The sequence below is a fragment of the Hyperoodon ampullatus genome, assembly GCF_949752795.1.
Source record: "Hyperoodon ampullatus genome assembly, chromosome: 15".
NCBI classification, from domain to species: domain Eukaryota; kingdom Metazoa; phylum Chordata; class Mammalia; order Artiodactyla; family Ziphiidae; genus Hyperoodon; species Hyperoodon ampullatus.
The window spans coordinates 19,188,528-19,209,462 of NC_136928.1; the positions used below are offsets into that span (position 1 = coordinate 19,188,528).

Here is a 20,935-nt window from a genome sequence, read left to right on the forward strand (position 1 = left end):
GTCAAGGCAGAGACCTGGGCTGGCAGATGAGCGTGCTGATGGAGGACCGGGGGCTCAAGGGGCTTCTGCATGAAAACCTTTCAGGAAAAAGATCCAAGGGGCGAGCATCACATGCCTTGGACGTAATTGGGAAAGAGTATGGCTGAGGCAGAGCCCAATGCCACCCACAGCGGGCACAGTCTGTGCTTCCTGTTTGGACGCTGGTTTTTTAGAAAATTTAACTTCCCGGGTTGCTTTTCCGATCTGTTAATGAACGTGATGTTGGCCTAAGGAGCTGGATCACACTTCGCTGGTCAGGCAGAAGCCCTGTCCCCAGCCCCGAGCAGATACCCACGTGCCCGAATGCTCACTGAATGAGGGACTGGGTTTGCAAGTGGGGCTCCTGCATCGAGAGCAGTTGCAAACAGCTTGGCACAAGTGGGCAGTGCTTCCGAAGTGAGAAATACAGGCGTGGATAACACAACTTCCCCCCACCCCTCCAAAAAAAAATCTAAGGCACAGAGTGACTATAAAGTTGGAGAAATCTACTCACCAAAAAAATACCTCTGTGTAATGCTGTTTCTCCAAGTAAAAGCTCTGGCTGGAAGTACAAGGTCAAAGGGGACAGTGGGCCAAGTTCCTGGGGCAGGGGTCACAGCAGGGAGAAGAGGTCACAGAGGAGGAAGACAGAGCGCCTGGCTTATGATACCATGAAATGCAGCAGCAAGTCCCTGGCCGTGCAGGGCTTTCCAGGAAGGATCCCTCTGCCCTCCATCACCCACCTGTCCTCACCTGCTGGGAGAACCCACCTGGTCCAGGTCAGCTTGTCAGAGGTGGCTTCATGTCAGGGTGGACCTGGGTGGATGCTCTGTCTAGGAAGGGCCCCAATAGGGAGGTGTGGCTGCAGCTCAGGGTTGATCACAGGTTAAAAGGGTCCAGGTTGCCAGTTAGATTTGTTTGATTTTTATGTGCCTTTTGATCTTTCTGTATCATACCTGCAGAACTATGTATAAAACATAGGTTCCATTTTAAAGCTAATGATAAGGTGATGTAGGCATACATGTTGCTGTCACCAAGGGTATGAAACAGAGCATGACCAGGCCCGCAGAAGCTCCTGTCTGCTCCTTGCCCACCACACCACCCCCTTCCGTGTAGAGATGACCATTTCCACATCATCGTGTCCTTGTTTCTCTCTGCAATTCTGCCAACTTTTAATTCATCGTTAATCACTGTTATTTAGTATGACCTTTGGCTTAACTTTATGTAAACAGAGTCATGGGAAGTGTACTCTGGTGACCTCTCCTTTCGCTCAGCTTTGCTAAGGGATTCGTCATCTCACACCGTCCAGAGTAGCTGTCGTTAGCTTGTCCTCATTGCTGTAGGCATGTGCTACAATCCCTGCCCCCAGGCCAGTGTGGAACTCTGAGAGTGTGTGTCTGTATGTATTTCCTGATGAACATTTGCAAGCATCCTCCGGAGAGCTGACTGTGTGTAAGATCGCTGGGTTGTGGGGTAGGAACCTGTCACCCTTACTAGGTGATACCGAGTTGTTTCCATGGTGATGGCACCACTCCACCGTCCAGCAGCGGGATGGAGAGTTCCAGCTCCTCCATTTCACCAGAACTTGGTGTTGTCAGAATTGTCATTTTTTGTCAACCTAGCATGCGAAGGCATCTCATGGAGTCTTGATTTGCTTTTCTCCCAGTTGCTGGTGTGACTGAGTGTCTTTGCATAGTTTGTCGGCCATTTGGATTTCCTTTTTCTATGAAATGCTCTTTCAGGTATTTTGCCGTTCTCCTACTGGATTGTCTGGGTCTTTTGTGTAATGATTTGTAAGCGTTCTTTCCACGCTAGTCCTCTGTTGGGTATGGTTTTAATTGCCTCCTTGTCACTCTGCCCTAGGGTGACAGGGATGGCCAAACACACAACAGCCGATACTGGACAGCTGAGACGGTGTATCAGCTGACGGTGTATTAATCACATGTACTTACAGCCCCAGGGAGGAGCATACCACGTGCCATGCAGGGACGCACGGGGGCTGCACTTGGGAACAGAGTGAACAGGAAGGGTGGTGTGGTAGTAGCAAGAGGGTGGGGTGCCCCCTGGTTCCCACAGAGGATGTGATTGGCTGGCAGGGCACTGAAACCCACTTGCAGGATGAACAGTAACTGCGCCTGGTTCTCTCCACCCCCAACAGTAAGGAGGCTTGTTTAGCTAGGGGACCTTATCAGTGGCAAGAAGGAACTTTCTGTTAGAGTGGGGAGGAGGATTTTGGTTGGTCCAGTCAAGGCCCTCTCGATTTTGCCAAATGCCAAGGCAGCATATCACACTGACCCTTCATTCCGGGCTTATACCACAGGTCTGTGTGTCACAAATATCTGATCTCTCTTTGTGGTTTGCCTTTCCCTCTCTTTAGGGTCTTTTGATGAACAGAGAGAGTCTTTAGAGTTGGTCCTTTTTCTTTTTTTTTTTTTTTTTGTGGTACGCGGGCCTCTCCCTGCCACGGCCTCTCCTGTTGCGGAGCACAGGCTCCGGACGCACAGGCTCAGCAGCCATGGCTCACGGGCCCAGCCGCTCCACGACATGTGGGATCTTCCCGGACCGGGGCACGAACCCATGTCCCCTGCATCAGCAGGCGGACTCTCAACCACTGCGCCACCAGGGAAGCCCATAGAGTTGGTCCTTTTTCTACCTGAATTCATTCTTCACTCCTCCCAGGTCGAAGATATTCTCTATACTGTCTTCGGAAAGCATTCCTCTTTGGCCGTCAGTTTGATTCTGAATCTAAACTGAATCAAAGCAGATCACGTATGCCTCCCATGCCCTGGTCGTTTGGGAGCCCAGGGCCCTCTCTGCTTGCTGAGCCCAGTCCTGCCTCTTCTCAACATGAGGCTTCTCACCGACCCCCCTTCTAATCGTGGCCGACATAGATCTCCAGTCAGAATTGCCAGGGCCCCTTGGGGACATCCTGAACTGGATGTCCACGCAGCCCGCTTCCAGCTCAGCCGGCCAGTCTGTGGACTCCTGTGCAGGCTCATTTAACTTTGCTGGTGTGACTGCACCAGTGCCATGGGTTCAAAAGACAGAGAGAAGAATATGCTTCCTGTCTGTTCACATCCTCCCCAGGCTGTCCCAGGGCCTCCAGAGAAAAGGTAGGAGAAGTGCCTTTGGGGATTTAGAGCAGGCATTTCGTGTGAAGCTCAGAAAAGGGCCAGATTCTTGACAAAGTAGCCAAGGGCATAGCAATAAGTTTGGATGGAGAACCTCTCGCCTCCAACAGGTAACTGATGTTCCTGATAAGGTGATTCAGCTGTGAGGATGGTGCCTTCCCTCCCTTGTCTCTGTAATTGCCATGATTTTAATAAACAGAGCTCAGCGCATTCAAGGGACAGTTCAGTTGCAGGTATAATTTACTCTCCTGTAAGCACTAGGGTTTAAATTCTCAAAATATCATTGTTCGTGTTGGTTTCCAGCACATGGAAATGGCCTGATAGGAGTATAATAGCAAAGGCATAGAAAGAGCTTGCCAAGTGTGTTCTGAGCCCTCCCCGTGTGTCAAATCATAATGCTCATGACCCCCGCCTCCCTCCAGTGTCCGTCTTTATTCTGTGCAGAACTTGTCACCTGAGATGCCCTGTGACCTGCCAGCCGTGTCCCACAGGGGCAGCGAGGCCAGGCGGCCCCCCAGCCTGCGCTCTGCCACCCCCTCCGTCAGGGAAGTGGGCTTCTGACGGGCCCTCCGAGAAAAGACCATGTGGTGACGGAGTTAGCATTTTCAAGTATCTGAAATGTCTTTAAGAAGAGAGAGTACTGTCATGTGTGAGCATTAGTCATGTTCTAAAAAACTAAAGGGATTGGGCTTAAAATAAAGTCAAGAACATCAGAAGGAACTTGGAGAAAGCCAGAATGAGAAAATGGTAGCACAGCTAGTTGGGGGGGGATTGCAGAGTCTCTGTCCACAGAGATCAAAACAGGTGCATCCAAGCAGGGAGCCTGGGAACCCCCAGAGCCCCTCCTTCCACTCCTGCCCTGCCTTCCTCAGCCACCAAGCACATGCTTGCAGTCCTGGATCCGTGGCTGCAGCAGGGGAGGGACCTGCCCCCTTGGCTGTGCTTCCCTCCGGTGCCGGAAGCCGCGGCTGGCACACGGCACCCTGAGCTGGTGTCAGTTGGATGGTGGTGTTGGCTGAGTCGTCTGGCCGCGGCCCCTTCCTCTGTGTCTCCACTTCCCCGGACCCGTTCAGACTTCGACCACCTCTAGCCTGGCTCCTGTGCCCGCTTCCTCCCCAGGCCACTAGAGGGTCCGAAATACAAGCACAGTCCTGCCCACCTTCCTCCCACGTACCCCAGCGGGTGCCCTGGCACACGAGCTCAGCCTTGACTCCTCCGTGGGCTGCTAGCCCCGAGCCTTACTGTCCTTCCCCACTCCTCCCCCACCCACTGTGCTGTCAGGGCTCCCACCCTCACCCCCATCCCCACTTCTGTGTGGGCGGTGCCCCTACCTGGAGCACCCAGGCTGCCTGGCGGTCACTGCCTTGTCCCCAGACATCCCCCGCCGCGAGGATCCCTCCCCATGGGAACTGTCCCTGGGAGGCTCCCCTACCCTGTCATTTTGGATTCTGCACCCCATGCTCAGAGTTCTCCAGGCGCCTGGTTTTTACTTCCATCATAGCACTTGCCATGTCGTTCTTTCAGTTCATCAACATGTTTTTCTTGAAGGCCAAGCACCATCCGATGTCAGGGGTACAGGGGTGAGTCAGGCAGGGGACACACGTTATCATGGGAAAGAACAGGAAGACCTGGAGTTGTTTCCTACATGGTTAATGAACCCCTATCACGCCTGGCATTTGTCGTGTGCCCGTGTATCGGCAGCTGACTCAAAGCAGCTCGTGTCACCCTCACAGCCTCGTCACCTTCCCGTCAAGCAGAGTGCAGCTTGGAGGGCAGAGCTGGCTCTCACACTCCACCTCCAGGGCTCTCACCTGCCTCGCCGGCCCTCCCAGGGCTTACTGCGTGCTCACAGATGTGCCCTTCCCCAGTGGGTACAGATGACACGGGCACAGCGGCCAGAGGAGCAGGGGCAATGGTCCTGTCCTGGGTGAGGGGCTGTCAGGGCTGCTTTCTCAGAGGAAGGGACTTCAAAGCCAGGACCTGAAGGCAGCACGGGAGTTACTCAGCACAAGCAGAGGGTGCAGAATGCTCCAGCCTGAGGGTGCAGCCTGAGGGGCGGCCCAGAGGAAGACTAAAGCTGGCAACCTGGTGAAAAGGCAGTTTGGATGGCTGGAGAAGGGCTGGGAGCGCAGGCTGTGCTGTGCTGAGCCCGACTAGTGAACTGGGGAGCTTAGGCTTCATGCCAGGAGCAGCTGGAAGCCCACGAAAGTTTGTTTGTTTTAAATATTTATTTTATATTGGAGTTCATTTACAATGTTGTGTTCGTTGGCGAGGTGGTGGCTTGGTCTGATACGAGGCTGCTGGCAGAGAGCAAATTGGACAGAGACGAAAGGTGATGGGGGAAGGCCAGTTTGGCCAGTTCACTGCCCAGAGGACATGATGGCCTGGACTAGGGTAGAGGCCAGAGGAAAAGGAGTGAATGGATCTGAGAGAGTTCAAGGGAGGAAAATCTCACAGCACTGGGACACTGTTTGGATGTGAAGATGACGGGGAGAGGTCAAGGATGCCAGCTGGGTGTCGGGTATGGGCAGGTGACCGCTTAACAACACCACATGTGGGGACAGAGAACACAGCAGGGGGAGGAGATAATGAGGACATTGGGGGTGTATGTGGATCTGCGGTCCCCAAGTACACCTGGGAGGCAGATGGGATGTGAAGCCAGGGCACCCAAGAGCGAGTTGCCTTCGCGTGCAGATGAAAGGGTGTGCACAGACGGTGTTTGAAGCTGTAGGAGGGGGTGAGTTTATTGAGGGATAGAGAAGTGCCTGTCTCCTCTCTCCCCACCGTGATCTCCAACCTGCACCGTCCAGTCTGGGAGCCACCGGCCACATGTGGTGATTTAAATTTCAATTAGAATAATTAAAATTAAATACAATTAAAAATTCTGTCTTCAGGGACTTCCCTGGCAGTCCAGTAGTTAGGACTCGGTGCTTCCACTGTCGGGGCCCAGGTTCAATCCCTGATGGGGAAACTAAGAATCCTACAAGCTGTGCGGTGCGGCAAAAAAAAAAAAAAAAAAAAAAAAAATTCAGTCACACGAGCCCGGTTTCAGGTGCTCTGAAGCCATGTGGCTGGTGGCTTCCCTAACGGCCCGTGCAGGTTACAGACCATTTCCATCATCACAGACCCTTCTATTGGATGACACTGAGTCTGGACTCCATTGTATTTATTTTGTGTCCACGGGTGCCCAGGTCCTCAGAAAAAAAGTACAATTCCTTTGATTAGAGACCTTTAGAAGTAAACAGTCAGCCGTTTGCTGGCCTAGAGGTTGGAAAAGGAACCCATGGGCTCTTCAGGGACCTTGATGTGCGTGGTTGGCCTTGAGCTGGGGCTCCCCGCCAGCCATGCCGCCCCAGCCAGAACACTGGGGTGTTGTCAGCACACGAGGCTCCAATGCGTGTTTGTCTGGCTTGAGTCTTAGTTCCTTCTCAGGCCCACAGGCAATAACACGTTTGCGTTTGAACAGGTAAACCCTTTTAGATTACAATTCAAAATTACAGAGTCTTCACAGAAAGTCAGATCTGGAACTTCTCATTTCAGAAACCAGTTCTGAATTGTCACGAAGTTTCAGGTTTTGCTTTTGCTTTTATTTTTCGTCTTTGTGGAATGTGTGCCTTGGTTCTTTCTTTTCTTTTCCAGTCGGATGTCACGGATCAGAATTTGTTACGTTTCCTTCCAGAACAAGAACACTCAGAAGTCTACAAAATGCTTTCTTCCCATATGCTTGTGGCGGACTCCCCCTCCCCAGAACACTTAAAATGTAAGTTTAACTTCACTGGTTTTACGAGATAGAAAGATGAGAATGTCACTTTTGAAAGGAGGTTAGAATGAATTAAGAAGGGAGGACTAATTTTAAAAATAATTTTCCTTGTGACTCAGAACATTTCCAAGATCCTTAGAGGTATATTTTAAGTTCAAAGCTAAAACCGGAGTTTGGAATATGGAAGACGTTGAACTTTTATGCGGAAAATTTTAAAGCACAGAGCTTAAGAATAATAACTTGTTTTGCATGTAATACAAGAGATCCTTTTTTTTCCACATGAGAGCCTTTTAGTAATAAAGGGTACAAAAATAAGTGAATAATCTGCTTATTTTGGAGGACACTATGAGGCTAGATTTGTATTTATGACACTAAGTAACCAACTAAAAACTGAATAATTAGGTCAAAACTCCAAATTCTCTTCTGAGGCTGTCATCTGGTTATTTATATACATTTGCAGGTTTTATGGAATTTTAAAGTTTTTGTCAAAATTGGCAACCTGGATAGAAAGCTGGTCTGGTCACTTAATGAAACATGTATTTTGACGGCAGTAGCAAAGGTGCCTTGTACTTATTCAAGCCTTAGCCCATTTTCCGTGAATAATGTGTCCCATTGTACATCTGATTTTCCTTCAGAGTAAAGTGGAAAGATTAAATTAAAGAGAGCAGCTCTATCTGAGCAGCTTTATTTTAATATACAGTATGAAAACAACCAGAACTAATTAAGGCCGACAGAACCAACCGCAGACATCTGTGAGCAAATTAAGACTAATCGGGTCCGAGTATGGAATGCAAAACATCTATGAACTACGGAGGGGGGAAAACCTGTGTTGCAAAGGTTATAAAACCACGTCTGAAAGTCAGTCATAATGAGAGAAATAGCCCGGCCATGTGTTGACCAAACCCTGTGAGTTTCACAAGATGCGGCTTGTTTAGTCTAGAATCAGTGTAATGCTCTCATTCCCTGTTTCTCCTTTTTTCCTTTAATGGCCCAGCTGACAACGATTTAGAGTTTTATTGCCATCTTCTCAGAGGCAGCTTGAACCCAAAGGAATTTCCAACTTACGAATACATAAAATTTGTAGGAAATTTTCGCTCTTACAACAATGGTAAGTGTTCATTGTCGTATGATTGTGGCAGTGGCTTTTCTCATGCAAACGTGCACGCAGGGGCGGGAGAGAGGGCACATATGTGCTTTTCATATTTGCATTTGGATCTCTGTGTTCCCAAGATGTGTTTTTTGTGCTCTTAAATGGTATCTCCCATTCGGGAAGAACACGCATCCCCACCTGTTTATGCCAGCACGTGAAGTCCCACTGAGAGGCACCTTATTCATTTATTTATTTTCAGGCTAATGGAATATGCTGTGAGAAACAACTTACGGTTAATAAAGAACAGGCTCAGCCTACACACAGCCAAACAGGGCTTCATTGTGACATGAAGATCCCTAACCTTGGCTTCTGCATTTTTTTTTTCCTGTACGCGGGCCTCTCACCGCTGTGGCCCCTCCCGTCGTGGAGCACAGGCTCCGGATGCGCAGGCTCAGCGGCCATGGCTCACGGGCCCAGCCGCTCCGCGGCAGGTGGGATCTTCCCGGACCGGGGCACGAACCCGTGTCCCCTGCATCGGCAGGCGGACTCTCAACCGCTGCGCCACCAGGGAAGCCCATCCGTTTTACTTTTGCCCCAGGCAAAATGGGGATGCAGGCCTGTTGCCAGAGATTCAGAAACACAAGTCCCAACACGTAGCCCCACTGGGGAGCCCGGCACAGAGTGGCCAGTCCTCAAAACCCAACACAAAACACCTAACTTTGAAAGCTCTAACATTTCATAAAATAGCAAAGATGGGGCAGGGGGAAGAGAAGGAAGTGTTGACCGGGAATGGTAGAAAGAGAGAAGAGGGAAGGAGAAAAAAGGAAACAAATACAGAAAGGTGAGACACGGGAAGGACGGGGTGGGTCAGTGGGCGACACAAGGGAGCGGATGCTGGCAGCTGACTTGTGCTGCTTCACTTGCTGTTGTTTAACTCTGGACCCACGGTCCAGTCTATTACCCCCATCGAATGAGTCCCAGAGTTTCCATTAGAAGCAGCCAAAGTAATGGCACTGAGTCCTAATGACGGTCCCTGTTGTATGTTATTTGCGTACATATACATGCTTTGCTTAAGAGGCTCCAACTATTTGCTAAACAGCATGATCCTCCAGGACCAGCGTTCAGGGCTGATGCCTGGATGATGGGCTCCCTGGCCAACTCGGGGCCCCTTGCGGAAGCTCCCCACCTCGGGCTCGGGGTGCCCGAGTGGTTGGGAGTGGTGGCAGGTCAGCCTTCCCAAGGGGGCCCCTAAATCTGGGCAAATCGGGATGAAGCCAAGACCTGCCTGTGTCTAATCCGACTCATTTGAGAGGCTTTCCTGAACCTCATGAGACACGTGTGTAATGAACCACACAACTGAGTAAGAAACTGACCTAAGGGGTACCTCGTGGAAAACTCAACGTGGTGCCAGCCCGGTACTGTGGTTCCCTGGGTGAGGCAGCCTGTTACAATGCAGATTCTCAGATGTGCCTGGAAGATTCTAGTGCAGCCCACCTGAGGGTGCAGCTGGGACTGAGCAGTTGGAAAAGAACCTAGGGGTTCTGATGCAAAGGGTCGTGGACTTTGAGAAACACTGCCCCATTGTAATACTACATGGCATTCCATAGGAATTTTAATGACATTCCTCTTGCTTATGGTGCCAGGCACCTCTATCCTTGAATTAATATAAGCAGTGGTTTGGAACTTGCTTAAAATGTGTACCGTGGGGCTTCCCTGGTGGCGCAGTGGTTGGGAGTCTGTCTGCCGGTGTGGGGGACACGGGTTCGTGCCCCAGTCCGGGAAGATACCACATGCCGCGGAGCGGCTGGGCCCGTGAGCCATGGCTGCTGGGCCTGCGTGTCCGGAGCCTGTGCTCCGCGGCGGGAGGGGCCGCAGAGGTGGGAGGCCTGTGTACCGCAAAAGAAAAAAAAAAAAAAAGTGTACCGTGGCCATAATGCCAACTGCTGGGGTAGCAGCCTATCCCAGTTGGCCGCATGCAAGGAAGGGTCCCCAAAGTGCTGAGACTGTGGGAATTATGGGATGCTGCTCCCACGTGTCTCCGTGACAACAGCACACGCACTTAATAAAGGGTACCGGATTGTGATCGGCTGCTGAGCAGCGTTATCCTGTGAATGTACATTTCCACGACTCTCATTAAGATGCTACTGAACGTTCCTTTGAATCTTCCTGTCTTTTATCACGTTTTAGAGGATTTCAAGGAAATAGTCAGGCTTCATTGTGAATACCTGAGACTTTTTTTTTTAAACCCAGCAAGGCTTTATTTTCTCTTCAAGTTGAGACAATGTTTGTTTGCCTGAAAGAATGTGTGGAAGTTATGTGTGATTTTTTTTTTTTTGGTGGGGGGAACTGTTACTGCTATAAGCACACAGCATTGAAAGTGGAAATTTTAAAACCAAGAGTTTAAAACCAGAGTGTCTTTGCAGAGCCTGCTAAACAAACCAAAGTTAGGGGAGCTTTCTTGAGACAAGAGTCTCCAAATGTAATTGTGGAAAAACTGAAATATAATTCTCACTTGGGTTAAAACAGCAAAAAATGTCAGACAAATGAATTTCTAAGATGGAACCCTATGAAGTCACCAACATTCAACCATTTTTGGCCGCTGAAGTAAGGTTTAACATAAGAAATCATTCAGATTTGATTCTGTAGCTTTATTTCTCTATAAACATGGAATGATAGGATCATAAAAATAGCTCACCTTAGGCATGTTTCCTCAGTACCAGGCCCTGGGCTCAGTCCTGACACTGGTCGTCTCATTGAATCCTGGCAGCAATCTCATGAGATGGTCCTAACGGCATCATCCCATCTTTTATTTTTTTTCTTTAATTGAAGTATAGTTGATTTACAATGTGTTTTAGTTTCAGGTGTACAGCACAGTGATTCAATTATATATATATATGTATATATGTGTATATATATGAATATATATTTTTTTCAGATTCTTTTCTCTTATAGGTTATTACAAAATATTAAGTATAGTACTCTGTGCTGTACAGTAGGTCCTAGTTGGTTATCTATTTTACATACAGTAGTGTGTATCTGTTAATCCTGATCTCCTAATTTATCCCTCCCCCACCCCCCTTCCCCCTTTGGTAACCATAAGTTTGTTTGCTATGTCTGTGAGTCTGTTTCTGTTTTGTAAATAAGTTCATTTGTATCTTTTTTTTTAGATTCCACATATAAGTGATATCATATGATATTTGTCTTTCTCTGTTTGACTTACTTCACTCAGTATGAGAATCTCTAGGTCCATCCATGTTGCTGCAAATGGCATTATTTCATTCTTTTTTATGGTTGAGTAATATTCCATTGTGTAAATATAGCACATCTTTGTTACCTAGTCATCTGTCAGTGGACATTTACGTTGCTTCCATGTCCTGGCTATTGTAAATAGTGCTGCAGTGAACATTGGGGTGCGTGTATCTTTTCAACTTATAGTTTTCTCCAGCTATATGGCATCATTCCATTTTTTTTTGAATTTTTGAATTTTATTTATTTTTTATACAGCAGGTTCTTATTAGTTATCCATTTTATACATATTAGTGTATACATGTCAATCCCAATCTCCCAGTTCATCCCACCACCACCCCAGCCCCTCCGTTTTCCTGACCTTGGTGTCCGTACGTTTGTTCTCTACATCTGTATCTCCATTTCTGCCCTGCAAACCGGTTCATCTGTACCATTTTTCTAGGTTCCACATATAAGACCTCATTTCATCTTAACAGAGGAGGAAATTGATGCATAAAAGAGTTTGTTCTCTACATCTGTGTCTCTATTTCTGCCTTGCAAATCAGTTTTATTTTCATAAAATACCTGCTCATACTTCAAAGAACTATGCAGAAAACCCTACTTTGGTCCATTACCATGAAAAGTCCTATCATTTCTGTAGGGCTGATGAGTTTGAGGAGTGTTGTCTGATGTCTTCTTGTTTGATGCCTGTCAAGAGGAAATAATGGGTTGGAAAGGATGGGGAGCTTTACTCACCTGTGGACTCATTGCATCCCTTCCTGGGCCCACACGGTCATGTGCCTAGCATATAAATAAGTGCCCAATGGAGTCAGGTTGACCTACACTGAGGCTCAGTCCTCAGCCCTGGATGCACAGATCCAGGGTTCAGGCCAAAGACTTCTGACTTGTGGGGAAATAACGCCCTTCCCTGGGAGCTGAGGATGGAGCATGCCTTGGCTGAGCCCAGAGCGCACTCCAGGGAAGGAGCAGCAGCTTCCTGGAGGGCTCCCGCCACTTCTTTGTCCCTACATCCAAAGCGAAGATGAAATCCACTTGCGTGAACACTGGGTAGACTGGAATGTGTTACTTTCTGCTGCCCTGTGAACTGTCTGCCCTGGCAGGCCTCTGGAGCAGTGCTGAGTGGTCAGAGAAGTTGACTCCTGGCCTCCATTCACTCCCCACTGACCCCCCCCACCTGGGGTCTCGGGGTGCTGGGAGGCCAGTGGCCCCCTTCCTGATGTCTTTCCCAGGCCCCTCACTCGGGAGCCCCCCCAGAACTGTCCTTGACACCCTCTCCCAGCCTAGAGCTCATCTCAGCAACCCATCTGATAGATAGATGGAGTCCAGGCTGATAGGTGCTGGCTACTACCCCAAACTTACATCCACGGGAACCCTTGGGCCTTAAGCCGAAAGGCCCCAAGTGAAATGTGTAGGCTTCAGGGCAGGGAGGAGAGGGTGGGACGGAGCCAGAGAGGAGACGCTTACACCACGCAGATGAAGATGCCATCGGCTTCACCTGCTCGGGTCCGTCTGGCCCTATGACCCTGGGAGGCCGGGGCAGGGGAGGACAAGGCACCTTTGCCCTTGTTGACGGGCTTAAACTCTCTAATTGGATGTTTCCAGATTCACCCATCAACTGGGCCACCTTACCACCCCACTCCTGGGCACTGGGACAAACGCACCAACCATTGCCTGAATACTTGAGCATAATGGAATTTCCCTACATCCGTATCCTCACGTCTTGGTCACTCCTTAGGACTCCATCATTTGCCACAGATGTTCTAGGAGACGGGAGGGCAGACGGGACTTCCCATCTTTAACCTAGATTTTTAATCAGTGTGAAGACGTATGTGTCAGGAAATGGGATGAGAAAATAGTTTTCTTCGAATTGTTTCACTTCGGGACAGTTTCTATCCTGCTCTGTGGGAAGCTTCCTGTAGGAATCTAAGCTGGGATGTAGAATCACATGTCTCATCCTGTCCCCATAAAAAGCCCACTCTGACCCCAGCCATGTGGCCTGGAGCCCCGGGGTGGACCACTGGTCAGGGAAGCCCCTGGGCCACCTCTGCTCTGCCCACTGTTTCCAGAATAGAGTTGAAACAAAATTACTTTATTTGGGGCTATGTTTGTCCGCTAACAGATTTGTTTTTTAAGCTTTCGAATAAATACACCCCCAACCCAAGTCTGGTAGCCCCAGCCCTACAGTCTGATCGGGAAGGAACTGTCCAGATAATATTCAAAGGCGTAATGAACAGTCCTAAGAAGGGGCAGCTTGAAGGGGTTCTAAGAAGCAGGTCCCCGTTCCTCAAAGAACTTGGTGTCCGGAAGCAGGCTGTCCTCTCTGTGAGCCGACCTCCGCCCCCAGATTTGGATTTAAGTGCACATCTGACTGAAATCCAGAAAGCAGTATTTCAAAAGTGGCTGGTGTGGTTCCAAATAGGTCACCCTCAGCAAACATTCCGCTCTGGGCTTTCCAGAAACCACACACTGGAGGATAAAAGTTTCCCTGCCCTCATTTTACCTATTCACCTCTAACCACGCAGCCAGATTGGAAATGCTGGCAGAAGCGGACGCTTTCCAGCTTTCAACACTTGATGCCGTATGTTCTGTGGGATTTCTGTAGGTTGCCTCACTTTACGGCTTTGGCGTTTTGGGGTTTTTTTTCCTGAGCTGAACTAATTGAGATATCTCAGTGAAGGGAACCGACCACACGCCCACCAGACCTCCCCGGGAGTGGGGACGTGAGTTTCGCACAGAAGGACAGCTTCATGGAGGGAAGTCTGATCTGTCTGTCCCAGGCCCCCAAGAGTAAGAAGCAGAGTGTCCCTGCCACCCAGATGGGGATGCACAGCGTCCTTCTCCAGCAGCGGTCATTGCTGCCAGATTAGATTGCAAAGGAATCAGGGTCACAATCCAGAACAAATTGTTAGCCAAGGGCATCATCCCGCATGAGCATCTATTAAAATGGAGTGGTGAGGAACGGTCAGGCCTTTATCAGCCCCATCTTTCTGCTTGTTTCAGCCTGGGAGCAGGGAACTTTTGTCCGGGTTGTCTGATAATTGTGATAAAAATGTGCACACGATATCCACTTGGAGGAGTGGACGAGGGCCTGCAGGAAGTTCAGTCTCCTGAGCATCCAGTAGTCAGGCCCTGTGGACACCAACCATCTGGGGGAGATCTTATCTGTGCCCTCACAAGCTTCTGGCCCCGACACATACTCATTTTAATGGATGAATGCCAGGGGAAAGAAGAAATTCAAGTAAGACATGTATTTTCCCATTAGGGTGATTTTTTTTTTCAACCCAGCACATTGCAAACCCCCAGCTCCCTCGTGTGGCTCTCAGCCTTTCTCCGACATTGTTTTTTCCAAAGGCCAAACAGAACTGGCAGAAAGAAAAGAAGAACCGTGTATTACCCCGGCAAGACGGGTGGTGACCCAGGCTAAAAACTGCACGGGATTATTTTGCTGCCACTCTCCTAAGAGCCCAGTCACCTGGCTGGCTTTTCACAACACACTGGGGGAAGGATACTGTGAAGAGAGAGAAAGAGAGTCTGGAAAGAGTGCGTAATTAGCGAGAGATGATTTCTCATGAAGGTACAGAAAATTACTTTTCCCTCCACATTCGAACACTCCATCCCAAACATACTGGACATTTATCACAAATGAAATTCAGGGACTTTATTCTTCCTTTAACAAACCTCCTCATTGACTGTTTCACCTCTTCCCAGACACCTACCAGATTTGTTTTTCGTTTGTTCCAAGAAGTGCAGAGAAAGCTATTTGTCACTCTCCTTGTGGACTGTTAGTGTGTTTTCCTACAGCTGTTGCGACTAATTTATCAGCAGCCATCTCTGATCAGAATACTCCACTGTGTGGGCCTGATGGCTGAACTGATGCTGAGGAGAAAAAGTTACCTCTTCCTCCATTTATTCCCAGTTTGTGCTGTTGGCTGACCTTCCCTGTCGCCATCCCTGCCTCTCCCTCCATCTTTCCTATCCCTTTGGAAGCACGTTCTCATACCCCCTGGGGTCTCCCTGCCCCCATGGTATCCTTACCTCCTCGTCATGACTGATTTGGGAGCTCACCTCTGTCATCAGGCAGACTTGGAAGCCAGCCCCGGATGCCAAGTGAGACAGACCTCATCATTCTTATCCTCCAGAGAACCTTTGGGATCTCTTGGTTTTGGAATCCTAAGAATGCCAGCAAAGTTCTTTCGGGATCTCTGAAATCAGAGGCTTCAGTGATGAATGATCTGGGAGTAAAGAAGGGAATCCATAACCCCGTAGACCCTTTTAACAAACAGCCTGCATCTCTCCAAGCACGAGGCCCACGACGGGCGCTTGACTGTTTTCCACGGAGCAGTGATGGCCGCGTGCTGGTTTGCAGCTGGTTCACAGCTCATCTCGCCCAGGCATCCTTCTGACCGGTGTTAATGCATCAGAGGGCAGTGAGTCAGCCTGAGCCTCAGTGGAACCAGAACCGTGTCCGTGGGCCACCCTCCCACTGCACGCCAGTCACCGGCAGTACCAGGCTGGGCTGTGGAAGGGAAGCCGCCTTGGGGTCTTAAGGTCTGCGTGTTGGCTGCTGGCGAGGATCAGAAGGTCTCTTCCCGATGTGGGCTTTAAGCTGTTAGATGGAAGGTCACCTCGTGAGGCATCATTCAATAAACACATGTTGGACGCCTGCTGTGGGTAAGACGCCCACTCAGAGCTGGAAACAGAAGCCTCGCCCCTGTTCCCACGTGGGGAAGGCTAGCTCTTTAGCTTTGGGCAAGACAAGGTCACTTCTTCTTTTAGATACTATAAAAGCTATTTATTCACTATACACAGAACGTGTCCCCTGTAAAATGTACATGTAAATCACTAAAAAGTATAGTTTGGTGAACATTTTCTCCATTCCAGAACATACGAAATCAGTTGGGAATAACGACTCTCTGTCTGCCTCAAAATAATCTAGTTATGGCACCCAGAGTCTCCTTTACATCTGATGCAAAGTTAAATACTTATTCTGGGGATTGTGTCCTCATATGTGTTTGAGGAGGGCAGAGGTAACAATTAAATATATCTCTCGTGTATTGCAGTCCCTGCACGATAAATCAGTTTATTACAGATTAAAACAGATTGTTTTTCATTATTTGTGTTAATGGGATGCAAACACATACTGGATCCTTTTACATGGCAAATAACCACAAAATTACTTATCTTTGATAGTATATTGCGTTCTATAATTACACAAGATATAAATGTTGTAAAATATTGTTATGCATACTACACCTCAAACAAAACAGTGAGGCCGCACTGTAGTGATTCACTAGATTGTGCTCAGATCACTTTTGAGTCACTCTGGGGGGCAGGGGTGGGGAGCGTATCAGGAGCAAGCATTCATCACTTTTGTTGGTTGTGAGTGCGGTGTGTGTGTGTGTACGTGCGTGCGCACGCACGTGTGCACACGCATGCCTGTTGGGTGGCGGGGAAAGGAAAAGTCTGGAAGCAGTCAGATCTGATAAGATGGGGCTCTGCTGCAATGAGTGGTTAATCCTTCTGAGAGGCTAGGGAGGCCAGTGGTAATTAGATCTATTTTTTTCTATGACTTAAATGGAAACAACTAATTAAATCTTTAATTAATGTTTTTAAACCACCTCGGGATAAGAAGTGCCAGAGAAGTTACTCTAAGTATTCCCTATTACCAGGAGGTCCCAGGGCACAGGCTGCTCGCGTCGACTCTAGAATTTGTGAGAAGGCTGCTGCTGGGAGTACAAATCATTTCAGACTCAACTGGCCAAAGGCTGAAAGTGTCCTCTTCCCCCTGGTTCTCCCCCCAGGTTTTCCCTTTGCCCTCTGTTCCAACTTTCAGCTTTGATTCACATTCGCCTTTGCCTTCATTTGCTTCAGGTTTTGTGGAGGGAGAAGCTTGTTGAGAAGGAATTTGCTCAGTTCCAGGCCCCTCTGTAAAATATCTGGCTTATCAAGTGCAGACTATAAGCAATCATGAACTTTCCCTCCTGGGTGCATTTCCATCTTTAAAGCCTTCGAAGTTATAAAAGGACTGGTAAAACCACCTTGGGAGACGCCCAGGCCAATGGCAAGGTCTGCAGAACATCCACTTAATTTCCACGATCTGAGGCTCCGCCCCTTGAAGAAGCGCGGTAGGCGGCTGGTGTTGCCAGCCTTGCCCTCCTCACTGTAAATCACCGAGGAAGGCGCTTCCTGACAGCACGTGAATCTAGCAGCCGAAAGGATCAAACCAGCTCATGGTTTAGAGACAGATTAAAGAGACTTTCTCTTAAATTCCTGGGAAGTCCTCAGATGTTCCCTTGGAAGGCCTTGCTATCCTGAAAGAATTTTATTAGGTGGTTTTCTGGCGGGAGATGTCTGTTAGGTTCAAGCAGAGAGGATATTTCACATCTGGGGAATTTTAAATGTCTTTTTATTATGCAGATGTTCACATCTGCAGGCCCTTCCCTTATGTGGACTTATTTTCCCTTCCCTTGATGACTTCCTTGGCTCACCCTACAAATTAATCTGTTGAAGCCAACAACGGACAGATGGAAACTCTCTTGGGCCCATGATTTTTTATTTTACCCACTTTATATTCACGTTTGGAAACCTTTATTAGTATTTATGTGAACACATTCAGACTATGTTTGGTAAAAAGAATTTATTCATGTGAGTGGGTAGGAGACCACTATAGATAGAAGACCCATTATAGATAGAATCACTTAGAAACCTGTAAAGAGAAAACAAAAGATTACCGGGAAGCCAAAATCCAAAGAGTCGCGCAGATTTCATTTTAGAACGCAGTTAGTTTTCTGACGCTTTATATGTTCTCAGATTGGAAAACCTAACTCTGTCTGAATCTACAAGTTCAGAAATGTACAGGATATAATCAAATATATTTTAAAAAGAAAGAGGTGGTATAGTTTATCTCGAATAATAATCCTCAACCCTGGCTGCACGTTAGTAAATCTGGGGGGCTTTTAAAAGTGCCGATACCTGGGCTTCACCCCGAGTTTCTGAATTAGCTGACCTGGCATGGGGGCAATCATGTAGAAGGTTCTGGGGAATCTGGAGAGAATTCAATGAGTTTTCTCATATTGAACAGGGCTCTTTTTCCCACCTAGCAAACTCCACCTAAAATAGCAGAATTCTTCTCTGGCCTGGAAGGTAAAGCAGTTTTTCACAGGCGCCATGAAGACAGGTATTCGGTTCCCAGGGAGACGGCTGCTAATGCCAAGTGGTACTTCCCCCAGGTCTCTGGGGGCCTGGTCTCAGCATCATGGTAGGGCAGGAGCCCAGAACAGCCCCCTCTTGGGAGTCCCAAGACCTGGGTGGAGGCCCGGCTGCATCATTTCCTCTCTGAGTCACCTCAGTTAATATACACAAGCTTCCTGGACCTCAGTATCCTCATTTGTAGAGTAAAGGAAGTCACACCTTCCCGGACTTGTAAGAATACATGAGACACAGTGAGCTGGTTTTGTCACCTGTGCAGTGCGTTTTGTTGTGGACACTGCATACCTGTTGGGGCCACCCTGAATCCTGAGTCCATCTCCTCAGTCAAGCCCCTGTGTCAGCATGGGCTCCCGGGGGTGGGTAGATGAGGGGATTCAGGACAGAAGCCCTTGAATCCCAAGTGAGCCGCTCCAGGGCCAGGGGCAGAGGTGGGGTCTCCGTGTGTCAAGACCCGCTACCTCCCCTGAGCCCATCGGTATCAGAAACACCGCCTGACGCTGCAGTTCATCCTTTAGGACGCTGGCTGATGTGCGCATCCAGGCCCCGCTGCAGCATGGGGCCGGCTGCTCAGCTGGCAGAGAATTTTTCCCGGCGCAGTAACCGCCGTGGCTGCAGGGCTGTGGCAGTGGGGGGCGGAGCACTGTGTTGCTCCCTCGAATTCCAGCTCTGTTTGGCCTTGTGCGAGCTGCTTCCCAGTCTGAGCCTCGGTTTCCTGTGCAGTGGGGATGAGAGTAGCACCTAGGTCCCCGAGTCGCCGTGAAAATGGGGTAGTTGATGGACCTGAGGCCTCTCAGTTGGTGCCCGGTGGGACTTAGCTGTACACCAGCCGGGGCTGACCTGTGTCTCTTCCCCTCTGCCCAGCGCCCAGCCCCTCCTGTAATGGCTTTGACAGCGCCCTTTTGAGGCCCTGCCGAATGCCCCTGGGAAAGGAGGTCTGCTTCATTGCCACCGTTCGCCTGGCAACACCACAGTTCTTAAAGGCAAGTACCCGGAGAGAATTTATCATGCGGAGCGAGTACCACTGAGTCACACTGGGTGGTGGGTAATTCATTGTCTTTCTGGGAAAGAATAAGATTTCAATGAGCTTGTCACCGACTTTGAGAACGTTAAATGTCTGCTTTCTGTACGGTGACAGCCCCGCAAGCTCTTTCCCCGAACTTTGGTTGCCTGCGAGCCATTTTGTTAGAAGGCAGCCTGAATTGCCGGTCAGCCTGCAGAGATGCTCTTCTAGAACTCTGTAAACCTCCCTACCCTTCACGTCCATGTTGACACCACTCAGGGCAGGCAGAGGTAAAAACTGAGTCAAATTGAGGGCTGGCCTGTGGCCTCTTATCTGTGATTGCTTTCACGTCAGAATTTAACATCATGAATTCAACACGAATTGCATGAATTCAGCATTGCAAATTCAACATTGCATGAATGTTGAGTTAAATTCGTAATTCAGATTCAGACGAAAAGCCATTTTCCACATGTTTACCACACGTCTAGATAATAGGAAGGGAGTGGTGTGACATTTTGGCTCTTAGGTATTTTTCCCCAGCTTGTGAAATAAATTTAGCTCATCTAACACCAAAATTAGCTACAGATGCGGAGTTGCAGTCCAAGACAACTTGGAGACTTGCTCTAAACGATTTTAACTTCTGTGGCCGACCGTGCATTCTTGAACAAACCGGGGGTGAGCATCTGGCACCCTGAGTAATATTTTTCTCCCTCTTAATACAGGAAATGTGCATCGTTGACAAACCTTTAGAGGAATTCACTTCAAGACATAGCTTGGAATGGAAATTTTTATTTCTGGATCACAGGTTTGTGAAAAGAAAAACATATTTGGGCTGGGTGCTTTTCAAGTGCTTGTTTCCATGAGCCAGGCTCTCCTTGGGGGAGGAAAGTCAGGCCTGGTCTCTGCAAGAAGGGCTCTCTGGCAGTGGGGAAAGTGCTTCCCAGCTGGGGGCAAGAGGTTTCCCTCCGCTGCATTTGCCCCCTCTGAGGATATGTCCTGGGTTTGGGTCAGAGCATCTCAGGAGAGCCAGGCATCACAGCCCGGGACATCTTCGGGATACCCTCACCCGCCAGCCTACTCGGGACCCTCTCGAGCGCCCATCAGGCAGGACCAGATGTGAGGGAAACTCTCATCTGATTTCTGTCACCACCTTCCTTTCCCTTTAACCCAATCTTCTTACTTTCTTTCGTGACATTTTTCACAGTTTAAGAACAAGAAATCTCCCCTTCCCACCCTTTGACTTTTTTATTACACTTTGGGGTTGGGCTGACCCAATCTATAGCTGTTTTTAATTAGTCAGTAGTGACAACATTTATGATGATCGGGGCCAGGTCAGGCCAAGGGAACTGAGTATCTAAATGCCAAAAAAAAAATGTGAGCACTTTGGAAAACACAGCCTCTCTGGTTTGGCCCATTGCAAAATTATTTTCCTGCTCTTATTCTCGAGAAATGAGGCCCCCAGGTTGATCATTACACATGCA

The 20,935-nt window shown here is 48.8% G+C and overlaps 1 protein-coding gene across 2 annotated transcripts in view; it reads left to right on the forward strand.

Moving 5' to 3' along the window:
* The window catches only part of NPAS2 (neuronal PAS domain protein 2), a gene marked incomplete at its 3' end in the record, with an annotated part of 111,868 nt that overhangs the window by 59,209 nt on the left and 31,724 nt on the right, over window positions 1-20,935 (forward strand). For both annotated transcript variants that reach the window (XM_079721378.1, XM_079721377.1), the window contains exons 5-8: window positions 6,789-6,909; window positions 7,904-8,017; window positions 19,316-19,434; window positions 20,177-20,259. In XM_079721378.1, the coding sequence (XP_079577504.1) occupies window positions 6,789-6,909; window positions 7,904-8,017; window positions 19,316-19,434; window positions 20,177-20,259 (437 nt within the window). The remainder of the gene's footprint in view (window positions 1-6,788; window positions 6,910-7,903; window positions 8,018-19,315; window positions 19,435-20,176; window positions 20,260-20,935) is intronic.